Source organism: Xenopus laevis, chromosome 8L (genome assembly GCF_017654675.1).
Source record: "Xenopus laevis strain J_2021 chromosome 8L, Xenopus_laevis_v10.1, whole genome shotgun sequence".
In the NCBI taxonomy this organism is placed as follows: Eukaryota; Metazoa; Chordata; class Amphibia; order Anura; family Pipidae; genus Xenopus; species Xenopus laevis.
Window position 1 is genome coordinate 133,976,496 of NC_054385.1, and position 25,699 is coordinate 134,002,194.

Below are 25,699 nucleotides of genomic sequence, written 5' to 3' on the forward strand. Positions count from 1 at the left end.
CCTTAAACACATCCAAAGAATAATCCACAGCACCTTTAAGTGAACTGTTTGTATGTTGTAGAATGGCTAATTCTAAGCAGCTTTACAGTTGGCCTTTATTTTTTCCTTTTTTTATAGTTTTTTAATTATTTGCCTTCTGACTCTTGAAATGGGGGTCACTAAGCCCATCCCCTGCATTGTTTACACCTCAAATTCAGACATTAAACTCCTGCATTGTTCACACCTGAGAACCAGACTGAAAGTGCCCACATTGTTCACCTATTCACACCTCATATGAAAGGGCACCAGCACTGTGTTCAGGGCCGCCATTAGAAATCACGGGGCCCCGTTACAATTTTTTTTTCGGGGGCTCCAAGCCCCACCCAGATCCCGCCCACTCCCCTGCCAAATTTGTCAAAACCCCACCTACTCCCTGCCATAATGCATAACTATAGGTTCCATGCAGGATGCTGCCACTTTGCACAGTGATTTGTCTAAACTGGAAAACTGGGCAGCAAACTGGAAAATGAGGTTCAATGTTGATAAATGCAGGTTATGCACTTTGGCAAAAATAATATAAATGCAAGTTCTACACTAAATGGCAGTGTGTTGGGAGTTTCCTTAAATGAGAAGGATCTTGGGGTCTTTGTAGATAACAAGTTGTCTAATTCTGGGCAGTGTCATTCTGTGGCTACTAAAGCAAATAAAGTTCTTGTATAAAAAAGGGCATTAACTCAAGGGATGAAACATAATTGTGTCTCTTTATAGGTCCCTGGTGAGGCCTCATCTGGAGTATGGGGGCAGTTTTGGACTCCAGTCCTTAAGAGGGATATAAATGAGCTGGAGAGAGTGCAGAGACTAAGTGCAACTAAACTGGTTAGAGGGAGGGAAGAGTTAAATTATGAGGGGAGACTGACAAGGTTGGGGTTGTTTTCTCTGGGGGAAAAAAGGCGCTTGTGAGGGGACATGATTAGACTTTACAAGTACATTAGAGGACATTATAGACAAATAGCAGGGGACCTTTTTACCCATAAAGAGAATCACGTACCAGAGGCCTCCCCTTCAGACTAGAGGAAAAGAAGTTTCATTTAAAGGAACAGAGTAGGGGGTTCATCACAGTGAGGACAGTGAGGTTGGGGAATGCACTGCCGGGTGATGATTCAGTTAATGACTATAAGAGGGACTTGGATGATTTCTTGGACAGACATAATACAAAGGCTATTGTGATACTAAACTCTATAGTTAGTATAGATATGGGGATATATCATTTATGTGACAGTAGGGAGGGGTGTGTGTATGGGGCTGGGTTTTCATTTGGAGGGGTTGGACTTGATGGACTTTGTCTTTTTTCGACCCAATTTAACTATGTAATGAAGGAGGAAGAACAGGCGGAACAGCAGGAGGAAGAACAGGCGGAAGAGCAAGAGGAATAGCAGGTGGACAAGGTTGGACCGGGGCCCACCGGGACTGTTGTCCAGCAGATGGTGCAGTGCGCCAGCTACGTTTTTTTTCTTTTTTAATATCTCACGAGGGAAGGGGCGAGACTACTGGCTGGGGTATGGGGACGGCTGCCAGGTGGGCGGTGCAGCCAATGAGCTGGATGTAGAGCAGGAAGGGGCGGGGTGTAGCGCTGAGGGAGGTAGTGCGCGCCATTGGGGACTGGATGGACGGGAGCGCTCCGGGATTATCACTCGCCTTTAAGGGGGGCCCGGCTCTTTTGAAAAGTGCAGCACTGCCAGGCCCCCCTTCAGGCCCGGTACCCCCCTGACTGTGTTAATGTATGTAGCAAACTGGTTCAAACCACTGTAACCAAAATGAAACATATGCCTTGGAGAATGGAGGCACCAGATTGACCCAACCGACCCCCCATTACTGACAAACAGAAAACTAACCTCCCACTGCCACAACCTCAACCCAAAGACACAAACATCCCTATGGGCGACACACCTGTAGCTTCACTTCACCACAGTCACACACACAACTAGGGACACACAATAGTGGGAGACACACACAACTAGGGACACACAATAGTGGGGGACACACACAACTAGGGACACACAATAGTGGGAGACACACACAACTAGGGACACACAATAGTGGGAGACACACACAACTAGGGACACACAATAGTGGGGGACACACAATAGTGGGAGACACACACAACTAGGGACACACAATAGTGGGAGACACACACAACTAGGGACACACAATAGTGGGGGACACACAATAGTGGGAGACACACACAACTAGGGACACACAATAGTGGGGGACACACAATAGTGGGAGACACACACAACTAGGGACACACAATAGTGGGAGACACACACAACTAGGGACACACAATAGTGGGAGACACACACAACTAGGGACACACAATAGTGGGAGACACACACAACTAGGGACACACAATAGTGGGAGACACACACAACTAGGGACACACAATAGTGGGAGACACACACAACTAGGGACACACAATAGTGGGAGACACACAATAGGCAGGATAGACAATGTGTCACTTACACGAGGCCACGTGACAGTACAACTAGTTCCCTATTCACTGCTCTACAGTCACGTGACTCCCCCAGACATAAACAACTCATGTCCCTCACACTGACTTACACCCCCAATAGCACTGACCCAATCTCCTCTCAAAATTCTGGGTAAAAAACAAAAAAAAAAACTGAATTTCTAATCACAAAAACTTCTCCTAGTGTCAAAAAATTCCAGCCGTCTCCCACATAAAAAGCTGAGCCGACTGAATAAACGTCTGTATTTCCTTCTTCCCCGAGAAAATCGACTAATAATTCTGAGAAACTTGTGCCACTGACTGTAATGTCTCTTCTCCTCACATGATCCCCGACTCACTCACAGCTCCTCTCACGCCCATTCTATTTATACAGCCACTTGAAGAAGCCGCCCACTGTCACGTGTTAGCGACGTGCCCTGCGGCAGAACGTTACGTGAGCGTGACGTCACCCGGGCCTAATAGCAAATTGGAACTAGCAGCGACCCGTAGTGACTACAGGAAAAATGGGGCTGGAAAGTACTATGGTCTGGTGAGTGCCGGGGCCCGCGGGTGCAATGTGGGGACAGATAGAAGGCCCATAGGATTTTGGGAGGCGGATAGTGCTGGGGCTCGGCCGGACTGAGCTGCGATACGTAGCCTGGGAATCAATGAGTCATGCCGGGTACCGACACAAAGAGAATAGAGAGAGACCGAGAAGAGTAAAGTCTGAGGAGAATAGAGAAACACTGAGAAGAGGAAAGTCTGAGGAGAATAGAGAGAGACTGAGAGAAGAAAGTCTGAGGAGAATAGAGAGAGACTGAGAGAAGAAAATCTGAGGAGAATAGAGAGAGACTGAGAGAAGAAAGTCTGAGGAGAATAGAGAGACACTGAGAAGAGGAAAGTCTGAGGAGAATAGAGAGACACTGAGAAGAGGAAAGTCTGAGGAGAATAGAGAGAGACTGAGAGAAGAAAGTCTGAGGAGAATAGAGAGAGACTGAGAGAAGAAAGTCTGAGGAGAATAGAGAGACACTGAGAAGAGGAAAGTCTGAGGAGAATAGAGAGAGACTGAGAAGAGGAAAGTCTGAGGAGAATAGAGAGAGACTGAGAGAAGAAAGTCTGAGGAGAATAGAGAGAGACTGAGAGAAGAAAGTCTGAGGAGAATAGAGAGAGACTGAGAGAAGAAAGTCTGAGGAGAATAGAGAGAGACTGAGAGAAGAAAGTCTGAGGAGAATAGAGAGAGACTGAGAGAAGAAAGTCTGAGGAGAATAGAGAGAGACTGAGAGAAGAAAGTCTGAGGAGAATAGAGAGAGACTGAGAGAAGAAAATCTGAGGAGAATAGAGAGAGACTGAGAGAAGAAAGTCTGAGGAGAATAGAGAGAGACTGAGAGAAGAAAGTCTGAGGAGAATAGAGAGAGACTGAGAGAAGAAAGTCTGAGGAGAATAGAGAGACACTGAGAGAAGAAAGTCTGAGGAGAATAGAGAGAGACTGAGAGAAGAAAGTCTGAGGAGAATAGAGAGACACTGAGAAGAGGAAAGTCTGAGGAGAATAGAGAGAGACTGAGAGAAGAAAGTCTGTGGAGAATAGAGAGAGACTGAGAGAAGAAAGTCTGAGGAGAATAGAGAGAGACTGAGAAGAGGAAAGTCTGAGGAGAATAGAGAGAGACTGAGAGAAGAAAGTCTGAGGAGAATAGAGAGAGACTGAGAGAAGAAAGTCTGAGGAGAATAGAGAGAGACTGAGAGAAGAAAGTCTGAGGAGAATAGAGAGAGACTGAGAGAAGAAAGTCTGAGGAGAATAGAGAGAGACTGAGAGAAGAAAGTCTGAGGAGAATAGAGAGAGACTGAGAGAAGAAAGTCTGAGGAGAATAGAGAGAGACTGAGAGAAGAAAGTCTGAGGAGAATAGAGAGAGACTGAGAGAAGAAAGTCTGAGGAGAATAGAGAGAGACTGAGAGAAGAAAGTCTGAGGAGAATAGAGAGAGACTGAGAAGAAGAAAGTCTGAGGAGAATAGAGAGAGACTGAGAGAGGAAAGTCTGAGGAGAATAGAGAGAGACTGAGAGAAGAAAGTCTGAGGAGAATAGAGAGAGACTGAGAGAAGAAAGTCTGAGGAGAATAAGAGAGACTGAGAGAGGAAAGTCTGAGGAGAATAGAGAGAGACTAGAGAGAAGAAAGTCTGAGGAGAATAGAGAGAGACTGAGAGAAGAAAATCTGAGGAGAATAGAGAGAGACTGAGAGAAGAAAGTCTGAGGAGAATAGAGAGAGACTGAGAGAAGAAAGTCTGAGGAGAATAGAGAGAGACTGAGAGAAGAAATCTGAGGAGAATAGAGAGAGACTGAGAGAAGAAAGTCTGAGGAGAATAGAGAGAGACTGAGAGAAGAAAGTCTGAGGAGAATAGAGAGAGACTGAGAGAAGAAAGTCTGAGGAGAATAGAGAGAGACTGAGAGAAGAAAGTCTGAGGAGAATAGAGAGAGACTGAGAGAAGAAAGTCTGAGGAGAATAGAGAGAGACTGAGAGAAGAAAGTCTGAGGAGAATAGAGAGAGACTGAGAAGAGGAAAGTCTGAGGAGAATAGAGAGAGACTGAGAGAAGAAAGTCTGAGGAGAATAGAGAGAGACTGAGAGAAGAAAGTCTGAGGAGAATAGAGAGAGACTGAGAGAAGAAAGTCTGAGGAGAATAGAGAGAGACTGAGAGAAGAAAGTCTGAGGAGAATAGAGAGAGACTGAGAGAAGAAAATCTGAGGAGAATAGAGAGAGACTGAGAGAAGAAAGTCTGAGGAGAATAGAGAGAGACTGAGAGAAGAAAGTCTGAGGAGAATAGAGAGAGACTGAGAGAAAGAAATCTGAGGAAATAGAGAGAGACTGAGAGAAGAAAGTCTGAGGAGAATAGAGAGAGACTGAGAGAAGAAAGTCTGAGGAGAATAGAGAGAGACTGAGAGAAGAAAGTCTGAGGAGAATAGAGAGAGACTGAGAGAAGAAAGTCTGAGGAGAATAGAGAGAGACTGAGAAGAGGAAAGTCTGAGGAGAATAGAGAGAGACTGAGAAGAGGAAAGTCTGAGGAGAATAGAGAGAGACTGAGAGAAGAAAGTCTGAGGAGAATAGAGAGAGACTGAGAGAAGAAAATCTGAGGAGAATAGAGAGAGACTGAGAGAAGAAAGTCTGAGGAGAATAGAGAGAGACTGAGAGAAGAAAGTCTGAGGAGAATAGAGAGAGACTGAGAGAAGAAAATCTGAGGAGAATAGAGAGAGACTGAGAAGAGGAAAGTCTGAGGAGAATAGAGAGAGACTGAGAGAAGAAAGTCTGAGGAGAATAGAGAGAGACTGAGAGAAGAAAGTCTGAGGAGAATAGAGAGAGACTGAGAAGAGGAAAGTCTGAGGAGAATAGAGAGAGACTGAGAGAAGAAAGTCTGAGGAGAATAGAGAGAGAAGAAAGTCTGAGGAGAATAGAGAGAGACTGAGAGAAGAAAGTCTGAGGAGAATAGAGAGAGACTGAGAGAAGAAAGTCTGAGGAGAATAGAGAGAGACTGAGAAGAGGAAAGTCTGAGGAGAATAGAGAGAGACTGAGAAGAGGAAAGTCTGAGGAGAATAGAGAGAGACTGAGAGAAGAAAGTCTGAGGAGAATAGAGAGAGACTGGGCAGAGGAAAATCTGAGGAGAATAGAGAGAGACTGGGCAGAGGAAAGTCTGAGGAGAATAGAGAGAGACTGAGAAGAGGAAAGTCTGAGGAGAATAGAGAGATACCGAGAAGAGTAGTGACTACAGGAAAAATGGGGCTGGAAAGTACTATGGTCTGGTGGGTGCCGGGGCCCGCGGGTGCAATGTGGGGACAGATAGAAGGCCCATAGGATTTTGGGAGGCGGATAGTGCTGGGGCTCGGCCGGACTGAGCTGCGATACGTAGCCTGGGACTCAATGAGTCATGCCGGGTACCGACACAAAGAGAATAGAGAGAGACTGAGAAGAGGAAAGTCTGAGGAGAATAGAGAGACACTGGGGAGAGGAAAGTCTGAGGAGAATAGAGAGAGACTGAGAAGAGGAAAGTCTGAGGAGAATAGAGAGAGACTGAGAGAAGAAAGTCTGAGGAGAATAGAGAGAGACTGAGAAGAGGAAAGTCTGAGGAGAATAGAGAGAGACTGAGAGAAGAAAGTCTGAGGAGAATAGAGAGAGACTGAGAAGAGTAAAGTCTGAGGAGAATAGAGAGAGACTGAGAGAAGAAAGTCTGAGGAGAATAGAGAGAGACTGAGAGAAGAAAGTCTGAGGAGAATAGAGAGAGACTGAGAAGAGGAAAGTCTGACGAGAATAGAGAGAGACTGGGGAGAAGAAAGTCTGACGAGAATAGAGAGAGACTGAGAAGAGGAAAGTCTGAGGAGAATAGAGAGAGACTGAGAAGAGGAAAGTCTGAGGAGAATAGAGAGAGGCTAAGAAGAGGAAAGTCTGAGGAGAATAGAGAGAGAGACTGGGCAGAGGAAAGTCTGAGGAGAATAGAGAGAGACTGAGAGAAGAAAGTCTGAGGAGAATAGAGAGAGACTGAGAGAAGAAAGTCTGAGGAGAATAGAGAGAGACTGAGAGAAGAAAGTCTGAGGAGAATAGAGAGAGACTGAGAAGAGGAAAGTCTGAGGAGAATAGAGAGAGACTGAGAGAAGAAAGTCTGAGGAGAATAGAGAGAGACTGAGAGAAGAAAGTCTGAGGAGAATAGAGAGAGACTGAGAGAAGAAAAGTCGAGGAGAATAGAGAGAGACTGAGAGAAGAAAGTCTGAGGAGAATAGAGAGAGACTGAGAGAAGAAAGTCTGAGGAGAATAGAGAGAGACTGAGAGAAGAAAGTCTGAGGAGAATAGAGAGAGACTGAGAGAAGAAAGTCTGAGGAGAATAGAGAGAGACCGAGAAGAGGAAAGTCTGAGGAGAATAGAGAGAGACTGAGAGAAGAAAGTCTGAGGAGAATAGAGAGAGACTGAGAGAAGAAAGCCTGAGGAGAATAGAGAGACTTGATAGACAACGGGGAGGAAACAGCCAGTGAGTCTTTGGGCTCTTGGCTCTGAGAGGCCGATTATTTGCTTGACTCCATTGGCCAGCTCTGAGCTGCTGATCTCATAAGAAGGTGCTGTTTCTTTACAGTGTGGATAATAGTGAATATATGAGAAATGGGGACTTCCTGCCAACGAGACTTCAGGCGCAGCAGGACGCAGTGAACATTGTTTGTCACTCCAAGACTCGCAGTAACCCTGAAAATAATGTGGGGCTCATCACACTGGCAAAGTAAGTGAGGTGGGCTTGTGGGGGGCTCTCTGTCTAGTTATGAAGAGCCTTTAGGACAGCCCTTAGGGTAGGAGGAGCCCTAAAAGTCTGCTTGGGGGTCACTTGGGCTGGACTATTTTCCATTCCTGGAGCTGTGGGGGTTTGAACTGTTGTGATGTAATTGGAACTCAGATGGGCTTCATCAGAAGAAGCTCTTTAACACCAGACACAGGTTTCACACCAATTCCCCCTGTGCACCCAATATAACTTCCCCATGGGAGTTCCTGTTCCGTCACTACATCATTACAAGGGAACTGCCTTCCATCTGACCTGTTCTCTTCACTGGCTCCTCACTTCACATTGGTGCTAATTGTAAAGCAGGGCTTTCCCGTGACCTATAAGGGGACCTTTTCAGCAGCCAATCACAGTGCTGCAGCAGGGGAAGTCTGTGTACTGGGGACTATATGGGGGGGTACGGCTACATGTAGGGGGGTACGGCTGCATGTAGGGGGTACGGCTGCATTGTAGGGTGGGTACGGCTGCATGTAGGGGGGTACGGCTGCATGTAGGGGGGGTACGGCTGCATGTAGGGGGGTACGCTGCATGTAGGGGGGTACGGCTGCATGTAAGGGTTGTACGGCTGCATGCAGGGGGGTACGGCGGCATGCGGGGGTACGGCGGCATGCGGGGGTACGGCTGCATGCGGGGGGTACGGCCTGCATGCGGGGGGTACGGCTGCATGCAGGGGGTACGGCTGCATGCAGGGGGTACGGCTGCATGCAGGGGGTACGGCTGCATGCAGGGGGTACGGCTGCATGCAGGGGGGTACGGCTGCATGTAGGGTTGTACGGCTGCATGTAGGGGGTACGGCTGCATGCAGGGGGGTACAGCGGCATGTAGGGGGGTTACGGCTGCATGTAGGGGGATAGGTAACAGGAGCAGATTTGTCTCTGACTGGCTCCCTCTCTCTCCCACAGTAACTGTGAGGTTCTCACCACACTCACTCCAGACACTGGGCGAATCCTTTCCAAACTCCACGCGGTGCAGCCCATTGGCAGGATCACTTTCTGCACTGGAATCCGTGTTGCGCATGTAAGTGGGGCAGTTCTTTACCTCTATCTGCCAACTGAAAGCCATTGGTTTGTTTTTGTACTAGAGAGTTTAGCTAAGAATTGTGGGAGCTGTAGTCTGTATGGCTTATATGGAGCTCTGTCACCCATACAGCTGGCACTGAAGCACCGCCAGGGCAAGAACCACAAGATGCGGATAATCGCCTTTGTTGGAAGTCCAGTGGAGGACAATGAAAAGGATGTGAGTATCGGCCTGCACTGTCTTTACCTGGTTGCTAGGGTTGCTCTTATCCTAGAAACCAGGGAGCAGGTTGAATGACAGTGAGTGACAGCCAGGCAGTATGGGGGTGTCCCTTGCATGAGAGGAATATACTAATTAACCCCTTTGCTCCCAGTTGGTGAAACTGGCAAAGCGTTTGAAGAAAGAGAAGGTGAGCGTCGATATCATCAATTTTGGAGAAGAGGTGAGTCCTTTCTTATTAGGGGTTGGATGGTGAGATTAGGGTGGGCGCTATATAGGAGAGTGGGGGCTGTATAGGAGAGTGGGGCTGTATAGGAGAGTGGGGGCGATATAGGAGCGTGGGGGCGATATAGGAGAGTGGGGCTGTATAGGAGAGTGGGGCTGTATAGGAGAGTGGGGGCTGTATAGGAGGTGGGGCGATATAGGAGAGTGGGGCTGTATAGGAGAGTGGGGCTGTATAGGAGAGTGGGGGCTGTATAGGAGAGTGGGGCTGTATAGGAGAGTGGGGCTGTATAGGAGAGTGGGGCTGTATAGGAGAGTGGGGGCGATATAGGAGCGTGGGGGCTGTATAGGAGAGTGGGGGCTGTATAGGAGAGTGGGGCTGTATAGGAGAGTGGGGGCGATATAGAGAGAGTGGGGCGATATAGGAGAGTGGGGGCGATATAGGAGAGTGGGGCTGTATAGGAGAGTGGGGCTGTATAGGAGAGTGGGGGCGATATAGGAGAGTGGGGGCTGTATAGGAGAGTGGGGGCTGTATAGGAGAGTGGGGCGATATAGGAGAGTGGGGGCTGTATAGGAGAGTGGGGCTGTAGGAGAGTGGGGGCTGTATAGGAGAGTGGGGGCTGTATAGGAGAGTGGGGGCGATATAGGAGAGTGGGGCTGTATAGGAGAGTGGGGCTGTATAGGAGAGTGGGGGCTGTATAGGAGAGTGGGGGCTGTATAGGAGAGTGGGGCACAGGTTGTCAATTGCTAAGAGTCGCAATGTTTGTCCCCTCCCAGGAGAGTAACACGGAGAAGCTGACGGCATTTATCAACACCCTGAATGGAAAGGACGGCACTGGCTCCCACTTGGTCACTGTCCCTCCTGGGCCCAGCCTGGCCGACGCCCTCATCAGTTCTCCAATCCTGGCGGGAGAGGGAGGGGCAATGCTGGGACTGGGAGCCAGTGACTTTGAGTTTGGGGTGGATCCCAGCGCTGACCCGGAGCTGGCCCTGGTGAGTGCACTTCCTGTTCTGGGCGTCCAATATCCTGTGCAGCAGCCCAGATCCCTCTGATAATGTGTCCATTCCTCACAGGCTCTGCGTGTGTCTATGGAGGAGCAGAGGCAGCGGCAGGAGGAGGAGGCCAGGAGAGCAGCCGCTGCTTCAGCTGCAGAAGCCGGAATCACTTCCACTACTGGGGATGGTAAGGAATCTGCTAGTGACTGGGGGTGCAATCCCCAAATCTCGTGTTCCTCCACCTGCAGAACAGCCTCTCCCATGCCCCTCCCCCCACAGACTGGCCACTACCCATACCCCTCCCAATACAGAACAGCCACTCCCATGCCCTGCCCCCCACAGAGTGGCATTCCCTATGCCCCTCCCCCCACTGACTGGCCACACCCAATACAGAACATCTACTCCCATGTCCTTTCCCCCACAGACTGGCCACTCCCCATGCCCCTCCCAATACAGAACAGTCACTTCCCTGCCCCGTCCAACACAAAATAGCCACATCTTTGCCCCTCCCATCACCTGTGACCACAGAACATGTGGCTTTTCCTCTGCAGATTCGGATGAGGCGCTGCTGAAGATGACCATTGGGCAGCAGGAGGGCACGCGCAGTGGGCTCCCAGATTTCAGCAGCATGACGGAGGATGAGCAGATTGCATACGCCATGCAGATGTCCCTACAGGGGGCAGGTGAGTGGAGCCTGGGGGTTGCACATCTAGGGTTAAAAGATGTTTTGGGGTTTCTTTCATTATTAGCTTTGGCTATTGACAGTACAACCTGGGGAAGGACCCGGGGCTCATTATATTTATTTATTTATTCCTCTCTCGCTGCAGAGTTTGGCCCAGTGGAGGCCGGGGAGCTGGACAGCAGTGCTGTAATGGACACCTCAGAACCCACAAAGGTGAGTCTTTCTCTTCTATTCAGGTTTCATTCTCTCTCCTCCTGGGGGAGGTATATCTGTGTGGGGGTGCCCCTGTATCTGTGTGTGGGGGTGCCCCTATATATCTGTGTGTGGGGGTGCCCCTGTATCTGTGTGTGGGGGTGCCCCTATATATCTGTGTGTGGGGGTGCCTTGTGACCTGTCCCACCCCTGCACATAAGGGTAACATCAGACTCCTCCCCCTTTACCATCCCCCTATTCCCTTTGCTGCAGGATGAAGATGATTATGACGTGATGCAGGATCCCGAGTTCTTACAGAGTGTCCTAGAGAACCTGCCCGGAGTGGACCCCAATAATGAAGCCATTCGCAATGCTATGGGGTCCCTGGCTTCCCAGGCCTCTAAGGACAACAAGAAGGACAAGAAGGAAGAGGAGAAGAAATGACGGGCGCAGGAGCTGCCACTTGCCTCGCACTCTGACAGACTGGGGGGGGGGATTGTGGGTGGGGCTATCTATTTGCAATTCTAGTTACATAATAAATATCTTGCTGTTGCTCTGAGCTGTGTGTGTGTGTGAGCCAATAGGAGCGAGTTTTATTGTCAGGCTACCATTTGTGTAATGCTTAGATTGACCACTAGGGGCAGCAGCCAGTGATTTGTTTTGTTCCTTTATTTGTATTGCAATGTAAATAGAGATTGTACATCATTCCCTTCCCATCAGCCCCTGCCCCAGTGAGCTTGCAATCTAACAACCCTATCACATTCCCATCAATCCCTGCCCCACTGAGCTTACAATCAAAGTTCCCTATTGCATTCTCATCGTCCCTGTCTCAGTGAGCTTACAATCTTAAGGTCCCTATCACATTACCACACAATAGGAATGACTGCGCTTGGAGGGTTAAATTCATAGGCTCTTTCAATCTCAGTATTACACCTCCACCTGGTGTAGGAAACTTAGTCAAACATATAAAGGAACTGAGAGATTCAGCCAGACGCAGTACTTGCTGCTTGAATGTCTTTATTACCACAACATGTTTCGGGCGGTATCAAGTGTTATAAACATACAAGTGAAGACAGTGTATTTATACATTAGTGTGAACACTAGGGGGGTAGTGCACCAATCCCTTAAAGTCAATTAAGTCCATTAGATCCAGTGGGAGTGGGTAAAAAAGCTGAAGTGGGCGTTTCACTCAATTGAATTAAAATTCCTGGTACTGCCAATTTCTTGGCCTGCCTTTAGTTCACACCTGAAAATAAGCATTATTTCATTTAAATGGCTGCACTGCATTAGTCCATTTATATTTCAAAAACTTTTTTATATATACCACATACCATATTTATCAATTTCAATTTATTACAATTGCCCATCTTACCATTATGTAGTTTTCTAGTATTCTTTAGATAATAATCTAGTGTTTCAATTAAGGGGAGTTTTGGTATCTGTAAAGTGAAACACAAAGGATACATTAGTTACATTGTGGAACTTAAAGGAACAGTAACGTCAAAAAATAAAAGTGTTTTAAAGTAATGAAAATATAATGCAGTGTTGCCCTGCACTGGTAAAACTGCTGTGTTTGCTTCATAAACTCTACTATAGTTTATATAAACAAGCTGCTGTGTAGCAATGGGGGCAGCCATTCAAGCACAGGATACACAGTAGATAACAGATAAGTACTACTATAGTTTATATAAACAAGCTGCTGTGTAGCAATGGGGGCAGCCATTCAAGCACAGGATACACAGTAGATAACAGATAAGTACTACTATAGTTTATATAAACAAGCTGCTGTGTAGCCATGGGGCAGCCATTCAAGCACAGGATACACAGTAGATAACAGATAAGTACTACTTATAGTTTATAGAAACAAGCTGCTGTGTAGCCATGGGGGCAGCCATTCAAGCACAGGATACACAGTAGATAACAGATAAAGTACTACTATAGTTTATATAAACAAGCTGCTGTGTAGCCATGGGGGCAGCCATTCAAGCACAGGATACACAGTAGATAACAGATAAGTACTACTATAGTTTATATAAACAAGCTGCTGTGTAGCCATGGGGGCAGCCATTCAAGCACAGGATACACAGTAGATAACAGATAAGTACTACTATAGTTTATATAAACAAGCTGCTGTGTAGCAATGGGGGCAGCCATTCAAAGGAGAAAAGGCTCAGGTTACACAGCAGATAGTAGATAAGCTCTGTCTGTGTAATGATGTTATCTGTTATCCATTAGTTATCCTGTGCCATATAGTCGTTTTTCAATTTCTGCCATTGCTCCACAGCAGCTTGTTTATATAAACTATAGTAGTGTTTCTGAAGCAAACAGACCAGTTTTAACAGTGCAGGGCAATACTACATGATATTTTCATTACTTTAAAACACTTACATTTTTTGGTGTTACTGTTCCTTTAACAGTTTTTCTCTACAATGTTGTATTACAATCCACGTTGCAAACAAACAATGTAGACCCTCTTTCTGTTACAAATAACATATTACATTCCAACTGTCATTCATGCCTAGTGCTTGTAAGGTATCTCGTTTTTTAATCCCGAATCCTTCTTTTTGTGATAAAAATTGTCTCACATTTCCTCCCCTTTGAGGGGGTTGTCTAACCTCTAGGACCATCCATTTCAACTGCGTTTGGTTATGGTTTGCCTTATTCAAATGTCTTCATACGGTGGTATCTGTATAGGAGCCTTGTTTAAAGTTACGGATATTTCCTCTGTGTTCCTTAATCCTTCTTTTAATGCTCCTACTTGTTTGTCCAACATATCCTTGGCCACATGGACATTTTAAAAGGTAAATAACATTGTCTGTATCGCATGTTGCATAATGATTTATTTTTATGGGGGTCCCCTGTGTCGGATGTCTCACTATTTCTCCCTTAATAATTGATGAACAACATATACATCCCATACATGGAAAGGTTCCTTTCTTGGGTTCCCCTAAAAACCAATGGTGAGCCAATATTGTAAACAAAGTAAACAAATCAAAGGGATTGTTTCCAAATATTGGCCACTACTGTTGCAGGACAAAATATTGAAACAAGAAATACCCACATCCCCACTATTTAGCTATACCAAAGGAAAAACCATAAGAGACATATTATGTCCAGCTGAAGTGTACCCTCCAAAACGCCCAGGAACAAAAAGGTTTTTAGGGGAACCCAAGAAAGGAACCTTTCCATGTATGGGATGTATATGTTGTTCATCAATTATTAAAGGGCATGTAAAGGCAAAAAAATAAAATCCCATTTTTAGTTTCTTTAATGAAAAAGAAACGTATCTCCAATATACTTCAATTAAAAAACGTGTACCGTTTTTATAAGAAACCGGACTGTATGCAGTGAAATTCTCCCTTCATTTACTGCTGTGGATAGGAATTGTCAGACGGCCCCTAACTGCTGAGCAGGGAAACAATCATACTTATGTACAGCAGGGGGAGCCCCCGCCTTACTTCCCAGCCATGCAGATTTCAAGTAGCTTTGTTTAAGCAGCCCAGACCACACTGAGCATGTGCACAGTCTTAGTCTTGCAAGGATGTTAAACAAAGTTACAAGATGGTGAACCCCTGTGGCCAACTTTGAAAGCATCAATTATTTGTTTGATTTCGGCTTGTGCTGCAGTAAGTTCATGTTTATGTTTAGTATACAAAATACAGCCTTTCTAGCCTTATTCTATTTTACACTTTACATGCCCTTTAAGGGAGAAATAGTGAGACATCCGACACAGGGGACCCCCATAAAAATAAATCATTATGCAACATGCGATACAGACAATGTTATTTACCTTTTAAAATGTCCATGTGGCCAAGGATATGTTGGACAAACAAGTAGGAGCATTAAAAGAAGGATTAAGGAACACAGAGGAAATATCCGTAACTTTAAACAAGGCTCCTATACAGATACCACCGTATGAAGACATTTGAATAAGGCAAACCATAACCAAACGCAGTTGAAATGGATGGTCCTAGAGGTTAGACAACCCCCTCAAAGGGGAGGAAATGTGAGACAATTTTTATCACAAAAAGAAGGATTCGGGATTAAAAAACGAGATACCTTACAAGCACTAGGCATGAATGACAGTTGGAATGTAAAATGTTATTTGTAACAGAAAGAGGGTCTACATTGTTTGTTTGCAACGTGGATTGTAATGCAACATTGTAGAGAAAAACTGTTAAAGGAACAGTAACACCAAAAAATGTAAGTGTTTTAAAGTAATGAAAATATCATGTAGTATTGCCCTGCACTGTTAAAACTGGTCTGTTTGCTTCAGAAACACTACTATAGTTTATATAAACAAGCTGCTGTGGAGCAATGGCAGAAATTGAAAAACGGCTATATGGCACAGGTTAACTAATGGATAACAGATAACATCATTACACAGACAGAGCTTATCTACTATCTGCTGTGTAACCTGAGCCTTTTCTCCTTTGAATGGCTGCCCCCATGGCTACACAGCAGCTTGTTTATATAAACTATAGTAGTACTTATCTGTTATCTACTGTGTATCCTGTGCTTGAATGGCTGCCCCATGGCTACACAGCAGCTTGTTTATATAAACTATAGTAGTACTTATCTGTTATCTACTGTGTATCCTGTGCTTGAATGGCTGCCCCCATGGCTACACAGCAGCTTGTTTATATAAACTATAGTAGAGTTTATGAAGCAAACACAGCAGTTTTACCAGTGCAGGGCAACACTGCATTATATTTTCATTACTTTAAAACACTTTTATTTTTTGACGTTACTGTTCCTTTAAGTTCCACAATGTAACTAATGTATCCTTTGTGTTTCACTTTACAGATACCAAAATTGCCCTTAATTGAAACACTAGATTATTATCTAAAGAATACTAGAAAACTACATAATGGTAAGATGGGCAATTGTAATAAATTGAAATTGATAAATATGGTATGTGGTATATATAAAAAAGTTTTTGAAATATAAATGGACTAATGCAGTGCAGCCATTTAAATGAAATAATGCTTATTTTCAGGTGTGAACTAAAGGCAGGCCAAGAAATTGGCAGTACCAGGAATTTTAATTCAATTGAGTGAAACGCCCACTTCATCTTTTTTACCCACTCCCACTGGATCTAATGGACTTAATTGACTTTAAGGGATTGGTGCACTACCCCCCTAGTGTTCACACTAATGTATAAATACACTGTCTTCACTTGTATGTTTATAACACTTGATACCGCCCGAAACATGTTGTGGTAATAAAGACATTCAAGCAGCAAGTACTGCGTCTGGCTGAATCTCTCAGTACCTTTATATGTCCCTATCACATTCCCATCAATCCCTGACCCAGTGAGCTTACAATCTAAGGTCCCTATCACATTCCCATCAGTCCCTGACCCAGTGAGTTTACAATCTAAGGTCCCTATCACATTCCCATCAATCCCTGACCGAGTGAGCTTACAATCTAAGGTCCCTATCATGTTCCCATCAGTCCCTGTGCCAATGAATTTACAATCTTAAGTTCCCTATCACATTCCCATCAATCCCTGACCCAGTGAGCTTACAATCTAAGGTCCCTATCACATTCCCATCAATCCCTGACCGAGTGAGTTTACAATCTAAGGTCCCTATCACATTCCCATCAGTTCCTGCCCCAGTGAGTTTACAATTTAAGGTCCCTATCACATTCCCATCAGTCCCTGACCCAGTGAGCTTACATTCTCATCAGTTTCCAATAATAACAAATGATCAGTCCATTGAGATTTCTTAATATAATGAGTTGCTCCTTGTCAGCTCAGGAGAGGGAGGGGTTTGTTTATACAGAGGCTTCTCAGTGGAATCTATGATCTTATGATAAAGGGAAATCATTTGCACAAATCATACATTGTACAATATTCTCTTTCAGCTGCAGAAACGAATCAGTCAGTGACCTACTGTTTTTATGTTACCCCCACATAGTGTCATTTATCCTGTTTACTGGACAACAAAACCCCAGAACTGAGATATTAATCACCAATCATTTTTGTTTTTATAAACCCTGTTTATTAATGAAAGAAAATACAACTCTAAGACACTACCCAATATCCATTCATTCCTTATTCTCACTGGATTTTTAGTGGTGTAACTGTCATTGTATCTGTCAGTGCCATACTGTACTCTGCACTGCTGCTTCTGACTCCTGAAACAATGTAGCAAGCCTACTGATTAAAACAGATAAAAGAAAAAACCTAGAAAAGAACTAAATCCTTTTATATTGTTTGAGAAATTGGACCCGGCAGTAAATATAAAGAGACATGTAGTGCAATTGCTCTTTGTTGTTGGAGTGAGTGGCATCACTGGGCCCAGTTTGTAGCAACTTACTGACACTTTACTGAGACACTTGTACATCAGTCAGGGAAGGGGATTTAATCAATTATTTCACTGGCCTGAAGATCAGCTACACTTGCAGCACAATTCACTTTCATTTTATTCAGGCCAATCCAACAAGCTGTCCCCAAGAGCATACATAAAATGTGAGTATCACTCATGTATTATAAGGGATAATGTACCCCCTACTGTAAATGATAAGGATATTAGAATTCACTGAGGGGTTGTTCTGTGACCATATAAAGGCACAAGGCTGCAGGCTGAGTTATACAGGGAACTCTGAGTATCACTCATGTATTATAAGGGATAATGTACCCCCTACTGTAAATGATAAGGATATTAGAAGTCACTGAGGGGTTGTTCTGTGACCATATAAAGGTACAAGGCTGCAGGCTGAGTTATACAGGGAACTCTGAGTATCACTCATGTATTATAAGGGATAATGTACCCCCTACTGTAAATGATAAGGATATTAGAAGTCACTGAGGGGTTGTTCTGTGACCATATAAAGGCACAAGGCTGCAGGCTGAGTTATACAGGGAACTCTGAGTATCACTCATGTATTATAAGGGATAATGTACCCCCTACTGTAAATGATAAGGATATTAGAAGTCACTGAGGTTGTTCTGTAGCAGCAGTGAATTGTGAGACTGGATGTGCTGGAGTGCAGAGATTGACAGCTGGGGAGGCTGCGTGCGCTAATCAATTGGTTCCAGTGGGCAGACTGATAGGAGAGGACTTGTCCCGCCCCGAGCAGTTACAGCCAATAGACGGGCGCCCAATGGAGCGGAACTTCATGCTCGGGGTGGCTGTTTCCCTGGCAAAACTGTGCTGAGGGGACGTGCTGCTGTTGAAAGGAAACCAATCACAGAGCTTATGATGCAGAGTGACAGACAAGCCGGCGAATAGAGTTGGGGAGTGGGCGGGTTTGTGGGTTGCAGTGTTGGGAGCCGGTGTGAGAGGCTCAGAAGAGTCGTTGGAGCAGGTGAGAGTGGAAGGGGCACAAACAAGGGTACGGGCCGGGTGTCAATAATTCTTTCTTGGCAGCCCATTCTCAGCCCAAGGGCAAGTGTCAGTGACGTGAGTTAGAGGGATCTCAGCGGGGGAGTGTTACTGTGACGGACTCTCTGTTCCTGTGTCCCCCTGTCACGTGACATTTACTCTTTTCCTGTGTGAGTTCAGTGTATCCCCAGAATTAATAATAATAATAATAATAATAACAACAATAATAATAACAGCTGTTACACTGTGTCACTAGGGCCCCCCATTATATCTCTCTATTTTGTTTCTTCCACAGATCCAGCCCCCCCCTCCCCTGAATGAGGGGCCCATGTCTGTGTGTACCCGCCTGTGGCTTGTGAGAAGTGCCCTTCGCTTAAGGACAATACGGCAGCACTTAGCCATGACTTCCACTAGTCCCTGTCTGGCTACTAATGTGCCACCTGTGACTGCCGGGATTATCATCATCGGAGACGAGATTCTAAAGGTCAGATCTCATAACAAACTAACCTGTAATTATCCAGTACTGATCTTCAGCCCAACATCCTTATTTACAGATAATATTATCCCTTATAATACATGAGTGATACTCAGAGTTCCCTGTATAACTCAGCCTGTAGCCTTGTGCCTTTATATGGTCACAGAACAACCCCTCAGTGACTTCTAATATCCTTATCATTTACAGTAGGGGGTACATTATCCCTTATAATACATGAGTGATACTCAGAGTTCCCTGTATAACTCAGCCTGCAGCCTTGTGCCTTTATATGGTCACAGAACAACCCCTCAGTGACTTCTAATATCCTTATCATTTACAGTAGGGGGTACATTATCCCTTATAATACATGAGTGATACTCAGAGTTCCCTGTATAACTCAGCCTGCAGCCTTGTGCCTTTATATGGTCACAGAACAACCCCTCAGTGACTTCTAATATCCTTATCATTTACAGTAGGGGTACATTATCCCTTATAATACATGAGTGATACTCAGAGTTCCCTGTATAACTCAGCCTGCAGCCTTGTGCCTTTATATGGTCACAGAACAACCCCTCAGTGACTTCTAATATCCTTATCATTTACAGTAGGGGGTACATTATCCCTTATAATACATGAGTGATACTCAGAGTTCCCTGTATAACTCAGCCTGCAGCCTTGTGCCTTTATATGGTCACAGAACAACCCCTCAGTGACTTCTAATCTTATCATTTACAGTAGGGGTACATTATCCCTTATAATACATGAGTGACACTCAGAGTTCTCTATATATGGCCATAGACCTCCTCAGTGGGTGTTGGGATTCAGTACACAGGGAGCTGGTATATGAAGGGTTACCTATGGCAGCACTTTGCACAGCAGGTTGAGTTAATAGGTTGAGTTAATAATGAAGGAGGAGTCACATGATGAGTCGGTAGAGTTAATCTATGATCAGAGGGTAAGTAGTAACTCAGGGCACTCTCCTCTGTACATAGATATGGGTGGGTGGTGAGGATGGAGGGCCCCTATATGTATATGAATATGCTGCTTGTCTGTGGTTACAGGGCCACACGCAGGACACAAACTCATTCTTTATGTGCAAGAATCTCCGTTCCATTGGGGTTCAAGTCAATAAGATCTCGGTGATCCCGGATGACATTGACATCATTGCCGGCGAGATAGCAGATTTCTCTTCCCGTTACACCTATGTACTAACGTCGGGGGGCATCGGCCCGACTCATGATGATGTCACATTCGAGGGGGTGGCCAAGGCATTTGGAGAGAAGACCTTCCCTCACCCGGAGCTGGTGTCTCTGGTGCAGACATTTTTTGGCAAGTCGGAGTCGTGGTGCCCGGAGATGAAGTTGGCTCAGATCCCCGTGTCCTCCAGACTCAATTACGGCACAGACAAGAGGACCGGCGACTGCTTTAAATACCCGCTGGTCAGCGTTGGGAATGTCTACGTTTTCCCCGGCATCCCGTCCCTATTGGAGAAGTCTCTGGAGGGGTTGGACCACCTCTTCCGTAATGACAAGACTCACTTCCACTACCGGGAGATCTGCGTCAGTGCCGATGAGGTGGCCATTGCCGGGGTGCTGGGAGAGGTCAATGGGCGATTCAGGAAACACGTGAGTCTCGGCTCATACCCCGACTGGAGCAACAACTACTTCCGGGTGCTGCTGGTGCTGGACTCCCATTCCGAGGCACATCTGGAGGAAGCTCACAAGTTCTTGATAGAACATCTGCCCCCCGGGGTGGTGGTGCCTTTTGTGAAAGACCCAGTGACACAGGCTGCAGCCCAAGTTTATCAGCTTGCCCACTCAGGTACAACTCTTATTCTCTGCACTTTCTGCTCTGGGGCTGCTCTCTTTCCCATGGTCAGACAGACCCCCACCCTTACCCCTTGTAAGCAAATCCAATGCCCCCCCCCCGTAACCGAGTTGCAGAGCTCAGATACTGTGTCCTACTTACTCCTGGGCTGCTCTCTTTCCCATGGTCAGACAGGACCCCCCCCCCGGGTAAGTGAATCCCAATTCCAATCTTCCCCCTTCCCCAGTACTTCCTGCCCCATGGCTGCTCTCTTTCCCACAGTCAGACAGGTAAGTAAATCCATTCCCGCCCAGTAGAGGTACTTTCTGCCCCCGGGCTGCTCTCTTTCCCATAGTCAGGCAGGAAACCCTCAGGGGTAAGTGAATTCAACCACCCCCTCCCCAGTACTTTCTGCCCCCAGGCTGCTCTCTTTCCTGTGGTCAGGCAGGAAACCCCCTGGGGTAAGTGAATCCAATCTCCCCGCCCCCCACCAGTACTTCCTGCCCCAGGGCTGCTCATCCATTGAATTGAGACCGAGCTCTGCTGGTTAGTCTGACCCAGGCATGGAATGTTAGGCAGGATTATGAATTGAAGCAAGTTTGGGCAGTGGGAGGTGTTGAGGGGTGAAACAGTAGTGAGAAGAGTTTGGGGCCCCTGTGTGGGCCCTTACTACAGCTGTTGAATGATTCCCTTGCTCCTGATAGGCTCCCCCCTGGGGGACAAGGTGGCTGCAGCACTGAAGACACTGGAGGAGGCGCTGGACACTTACAGCCTAGAGAAGATCTGTGTGGCCTTTAATGGGGGCAAAGACTGCACGGCCCTCCTGCACCTGTTTCACGCCACTGTACAAAGGTGAGGAGACGCCACTCATATAGGCACCTATGGGTGCAGTGTCACACATCGGCCAATCACCTTCTCTCCTTTGCTCCTCAGGAAATTCCCGGATCAGAAGGACAAACTGCAGGCTCTGTACATCCGAATCGTGTCCCCCTTCCCAGAGATGGAGCAGTTCATGCAGAGTACGACCAAACGGTGAGAGTCCAGCCTGTCCTGGGGTCAACGACCCCCTTGGGCTCTGAAATTAACCCCCCTTTATTATGCCCACAGGTACAATCTCCAGATCTACACTATACAAGGATATATCAAACAGGCCCTTGTGGAGCTGAAAGTAGAACAACCCAACCTGGAAGCAGTTCTGATGGGCACCAGGCGCTCCGACCCCTATTCACGGACACTCACCCCCATGTGCCTGACAGACCCCGACTGGCCAAAGTACATGAGAGTCAACCCCCTGCTGGTGAGTGTCAGCTGTGTGTGCTTCTTACAGTACGGGGAGACGTTCCCCACTGCTGAGTGATGGGGGCTCCCTGCCAGGTGTCAGTTTTGGGCAGTAATAATACCGGAGATTTTGACATCCTAATCTTACAGTCTGACCGGGTGGGAATACCAAGGTGAGATGACTTTGCCTTTAATTTCCCATGATGCTCAGTAAAACGCATTGACAGGTAATTCTGATATATTTATGAGAAACAGCGCAAAGCATTACTTTCCTGTAGATCACAATATTATCCTGCACAATTCTTCTACGTCTGTTATGAAGTCATAACCGCCAGTGCAACACCCCTTTCATTTGCCACTGCAGGACTGGTCATACCGGGACATCTGGGACTTCCTGCGGACGCTCTTCATTCCCTACTGTATTCTCTATGATAAAGGGTAACTATCCCCGTGCACCTCACAGCCTTTGCTCCTCCCTCTGTGACATCACAGCCCTCTCTCATGGGTCCTTGGCTCTCCCGTTGCAGGTACACCTCTCTGGGCAGCATGGAGAACACCGTGAAGAACCCGGCCCTACGATTTACCACCCCAGCCGGCGCTGAGAGCTACCATCCCGCCTACAAACTGCAAAATGAGGAGGAGGAGCGCGTCTCCAGGAAGTAATTTGTCTTATGACATCATTGTCGCCCCCATGTCACTAAATGGTTCCCTCCTTCTAACTCACCTGCCAGTCAGTGTTTGTGGGGGCGTCTGCCAATCAGATTTGAGCTTTAAAGTGCCTGTAACTCAAGAGGAAAGCGCCACCCCAATGGCAACAGCTCAGTGGTCTTCTGCGGGGTCTCCGTCCCTCGTCCGTCCTTCTGATGTGTCCGTGAGTCTGCTGTCAGTCTAACTTGTTGTACGACGCTGTATTTTAGTGGAATGTATATATTTTATAAAGGGGGTGTTACTATTGTGACTGGCACTGCTCTACCCTGTGTCTTAATAAATTGTGTGCCATGCTCCATGTGTGTGTGCTACTCATTCCCTCCACCCCTATTTGTCTCTGTACCCCAACTATCTGACCTGTTCTCTCTTGCCAGTCTACAGATACCCCTAAGCCAAGATGTGGAGTAGACACCTGTGCTGATTTGGGTGCCACCCCTCGTGGGCACAGCAGCTGTTGGGGAGGAATTGGGGTACAGGGAAATGAGTGTGTGTAGGGGGAGGGGGTGCTGTGAGTGGCTAGAGACCTGTCGAACATAAGGGGTACTGATCGAGTAGTACTTACTAGTCTCCTATAATCCTGCCCATTATTCTGGAAGTGACGGAGGACAATGGCTCCTGCAGATCGTCTGTCTCAGCAGTTCTACCTCTCACTGTATCAGCACAATCCCACTCCAGGTCAGCTGACTGCACCCCCCCAGCCGGGGAAAGCTGTGCTGAGCCAAAACTATGGGGAGTGAGTAAAGTGCAGCACATTCAGGCCTGTTCCACTGGCTTCTCCCTCCTCCCATCCCAGGCCTCGTGCCCCTGTGTGACAGCTGATATATTGCCCCCCCTCCAGCTCCGCACACCCACATTATGATTCCACTGGAACGGTACCGCTCTCTCCTGGCTTCCCTGTTCCACTCAGACCCACGTCGCCCTATAGTTCCACAAGCACCCCTCAATGTGGGACATGCCCTGCGCAACATGACGCTGCCATTCTCCCGCTACAAGAGCGCCATGGGAATGAATTTGGGTTACTCCTTCCTGAAGACCCTGAAGGAATGTATCTACTTCCTGCTGTGCTGCTGGTGCATCAAGGAACTGATGGACTAGACAGGGGCCCACCATGTGCCGGAGGGACCCACCATGTGCCGGAGGGACGCCTTGTCTTGTGTGCGCTGCTGCTCTTGCCAGTCATTATGTGGATGATGCTGCCGGACCCCTTCAGCTAAGTGATGTGGCACGTGGAACTGTATCCTATAGATAATTAGTAGATAGTGCTGGTTGCTACCAAGTGAGGCTGTTGTGTAGTAAAGAAGAAATGAATGAGCACATCAGATCCAAGTGTCCTGCTGATAGAGGCGCCACGATGCAGCCCCAGGATATTGATTACAGCAACCTCTCTGCTTCTCATTGGTCCCTAGTAGAATAGACTGATGCCCCCCCTGCTGGAAGGCGGTGGAATTTTGAAATAAAGGAATTATTCTCCTTATGTTCTGTCTCTTTTACTGGGGTGGGGGTGCCATGGGGTGGGGGGCAGAAGGTTGATGCACAGTTACAGTTGGAGGAGTAAAACAGCTTGGCTGGGGCAGCACAAACACAATCCGGGCAACTTTACAAATGTTATTTTGCGTGTGTTTAAGTTAAATTCACTTTTGTTGTTGCTTTTTATTAAGGGGATGTAAAGGCAAAACAATAAATCCCATTTTTACTTTCTTTAATGAAAAAGAAACCTATCTCCAATATACTTTAATTAAAAAAATGTGTACCCAGTGAAATGCCCCTTTGTTTTACTTACTCTTACTGCTGAGGATAGGAAACTTCAGACGGTCCCTAACTGCTCTGCAGGGAAACGATCAAACTTTCCAACAGCAGGGGGAGCTCCCGCCTTACTTCCCTGAACTCAAACAGCTTTGTTTGTTTCCCTGTAGAGCAGACTGTGTAGAGATTTGTATCTACAGACCCAGTGCAGTGTGAATATTCTCATTATTAATCAGTCTTGCTTCTATGGCAGATATTATTTGACTTGTGCTGTTTTGATCATTTATGACGATCCCTAAGCAGCCCAGATCACACTGAGCATGTGCACAGTCTTGGTCTTGCAAAGATGTATAACAAAGTTACAAGATGGTGACCCCCTGTGGCCAACTTTGAAAGCATAAATCATTTGTTTGATTAGGCTTGTGGTGCAGTAAGTTCATGTTTATGTTTAGTATACAAAATACAGCATTTCTAGCCTTATTCTGTTTTACTTTAGCTCCCCTTTAAGGAATCTTACACTCTGGGCCACCTACTACTCCCATTTCTTTCATTCATACAGGTGCCCGGCCCACTTATCCCGGCAGCCAGATATACCTTAAAATCTATGAAATACTAAATGAGAAAGGTTAAAAGTAAAATGAATGCACATGCAGACAATACCCCATTAAAGGGATTCTGTCGTGATTTTCATGTTATAGTTTTTGTTACTAGATGACACTGTTTACATTGTAAGTAATTCATTCTGCCATTTAAAAAGTTATTCTTCAGTTAATAAATGCATTTTTAGTTGTGATATTGGTGAGTAGGAGACATGTCAGGTCATTGTGCCTGATCCTGAGCTTTCAGAATGAGCCAGCACTGCACAATGGAACTGCTTTCAGATAAGCTATTGTTTCTAATACTAAATGGAACTGAAGGATTGGTGACGGGTTAACTAGACTTGGAGTGCTGCTCTCATATCTACCACAAGGTGGGGCATGGGAGCATTTTTATAAATGCAGGTGTCAGGTGTTATCTGGTTACCTTCCCATTGTTCTGCTGCTGGGGGGGGGGTGGAAGGGAGAGGGCTGATATCACTCCAACTTGCAGCGCAGCAGTAAAGAGTAACTGAGGATTATCACAGCACAAGTCACATGACTGGGGGCACCTGGGAAACTAAAAACATGTCTAGCACCGTGTCAGATTTTAAAATTAAATATAAAAAAAAATCTGTTTGCTCTTTTGAAGAATTGATTTCAGTGAAGAA

The 25,699-nt window shown here is 46.2% G+C and overlaps 2 protein-coding genes across 6 annotated transcripts; both read left to right on the plus strand.

Moving 5' to 3' along the window:
- The first annotated feature begins 2,886 nt into the window (after positions 1 to 2,886).
- Positions 2,887 to 11,668, plus strand: psmd4.L (proteasome 26S subunit ubiquitin receptor, non-ATPase 4 L homeolog). 2 transcript variants are annotated; one of them, XM_018231570.2, is made up of 10 exons: positions 2,887 to 3,035; positions 7,587 to 7,727; positions 8,684 to 8,798; positions 8,931 to 9,017; positions 9,172 to 9,240; positions 10,017 to 10,232; positions 10,314 to 10,422; positions 10,787 to 10,918; positions 11,063 to 11,130; positions 11,383 to 11,668. In XM_018231570.2, exons 1-10 carry the CDS (start codon positions 3,010 to 3,012, stop codon positions 11,551 to 11,553), a joined length of 1,134 nt encoding a protein of 377 aa, XP_018087059.1. In that variant the 5' UTR covers positions 2,887 to 3,009; the 3' UTR covers positions 11,554 to 11,668. The 2 variants fall into 2 exon arrangements, with proteins under 2 accessions (XP_018087059.1, XP_041429776.1); XM_041573842.1 differs by lacking the exon at positions 2,887 to 3,035 and adding an exon at positions 6,135 to 6,267.
- Positions 11,669 to 18,266: 6,598 nt separating this feature from the next.
- Positions 18,267 to 24,184, plus strand: flad1.L (flavin adenine dinucleotide synthetase 1 L homeolog). 4 transcript variants are annotated; one of them, XM_041571998.1, is made up of 9 exons: positions 18,267 to 18,426; positions 18,739 to 18,927; positions 19,980 to 20,739; positions 21,429 to 21,576; positions 21,658 to 21,756; positions 21,832 to 22,021; positions 22,367 to 22,440; positions 22,530 to 22,661; positions 23,085 to 24,184. In XM_041571998.1, the coding sequence occupies exons 2-9, from the start codon at positions 18,772 to 18,774 to the stop codon at positions 23,116 to 23,118; spliced, it is 1,593 nt and encodes a 530-aa protein (XP_041427932.1). In that variant the 5' UTR covers positions 18,267 to 18,426; positions 18,739 to 18,771; the 3' UTR covers positions 23,119 to 24,184.
- Positions 24,185 to 25,699: the final 1,515 nt, after the last annotated feature.

Coding starts and splice junctions, on each gene's coding strand:
- psmd4.L (XM_018231570.2), top strand. CDS start 3,010: ATGGGGCTGGAAAGTACTATGGTCTG. Junction 9,241..10,016: donor TCATCAATTTTGGAGAAGAG/GTGAGTCCTTTC, acceptor GTCCCCTCCCAG/GAGAGTAACACGGAGAAGCT. Junction 10,233..10,313: donor CTGACCCGGAGCTGGCCCTG/GTGAGTGCACTT, acceptor CATTCCTCACAG/GCTCTGCGTGTGTCTATGGA.
- flad1.L (XM_041571998.1), top strand. CDS start 18,772: ATGTCTGTGTGTACCCGCCTGTGGCTTGTGAGAAGTGCCCTTCGCTTA. Junction 18,928..19,979: donor TCGGAGACGAGATTCTAAAG/GTCAGATCTCAT, acceptor CTGTGGTTACAG/GGCCACACGCAGGACACAAA. Junction 22,022..22,366: donor TGAGAGTCAACCCCCTGCTG/GTGAGTGTCAGC, acceptor TTGCCACTGCAG/GACTGGTCATACCGGGACAT.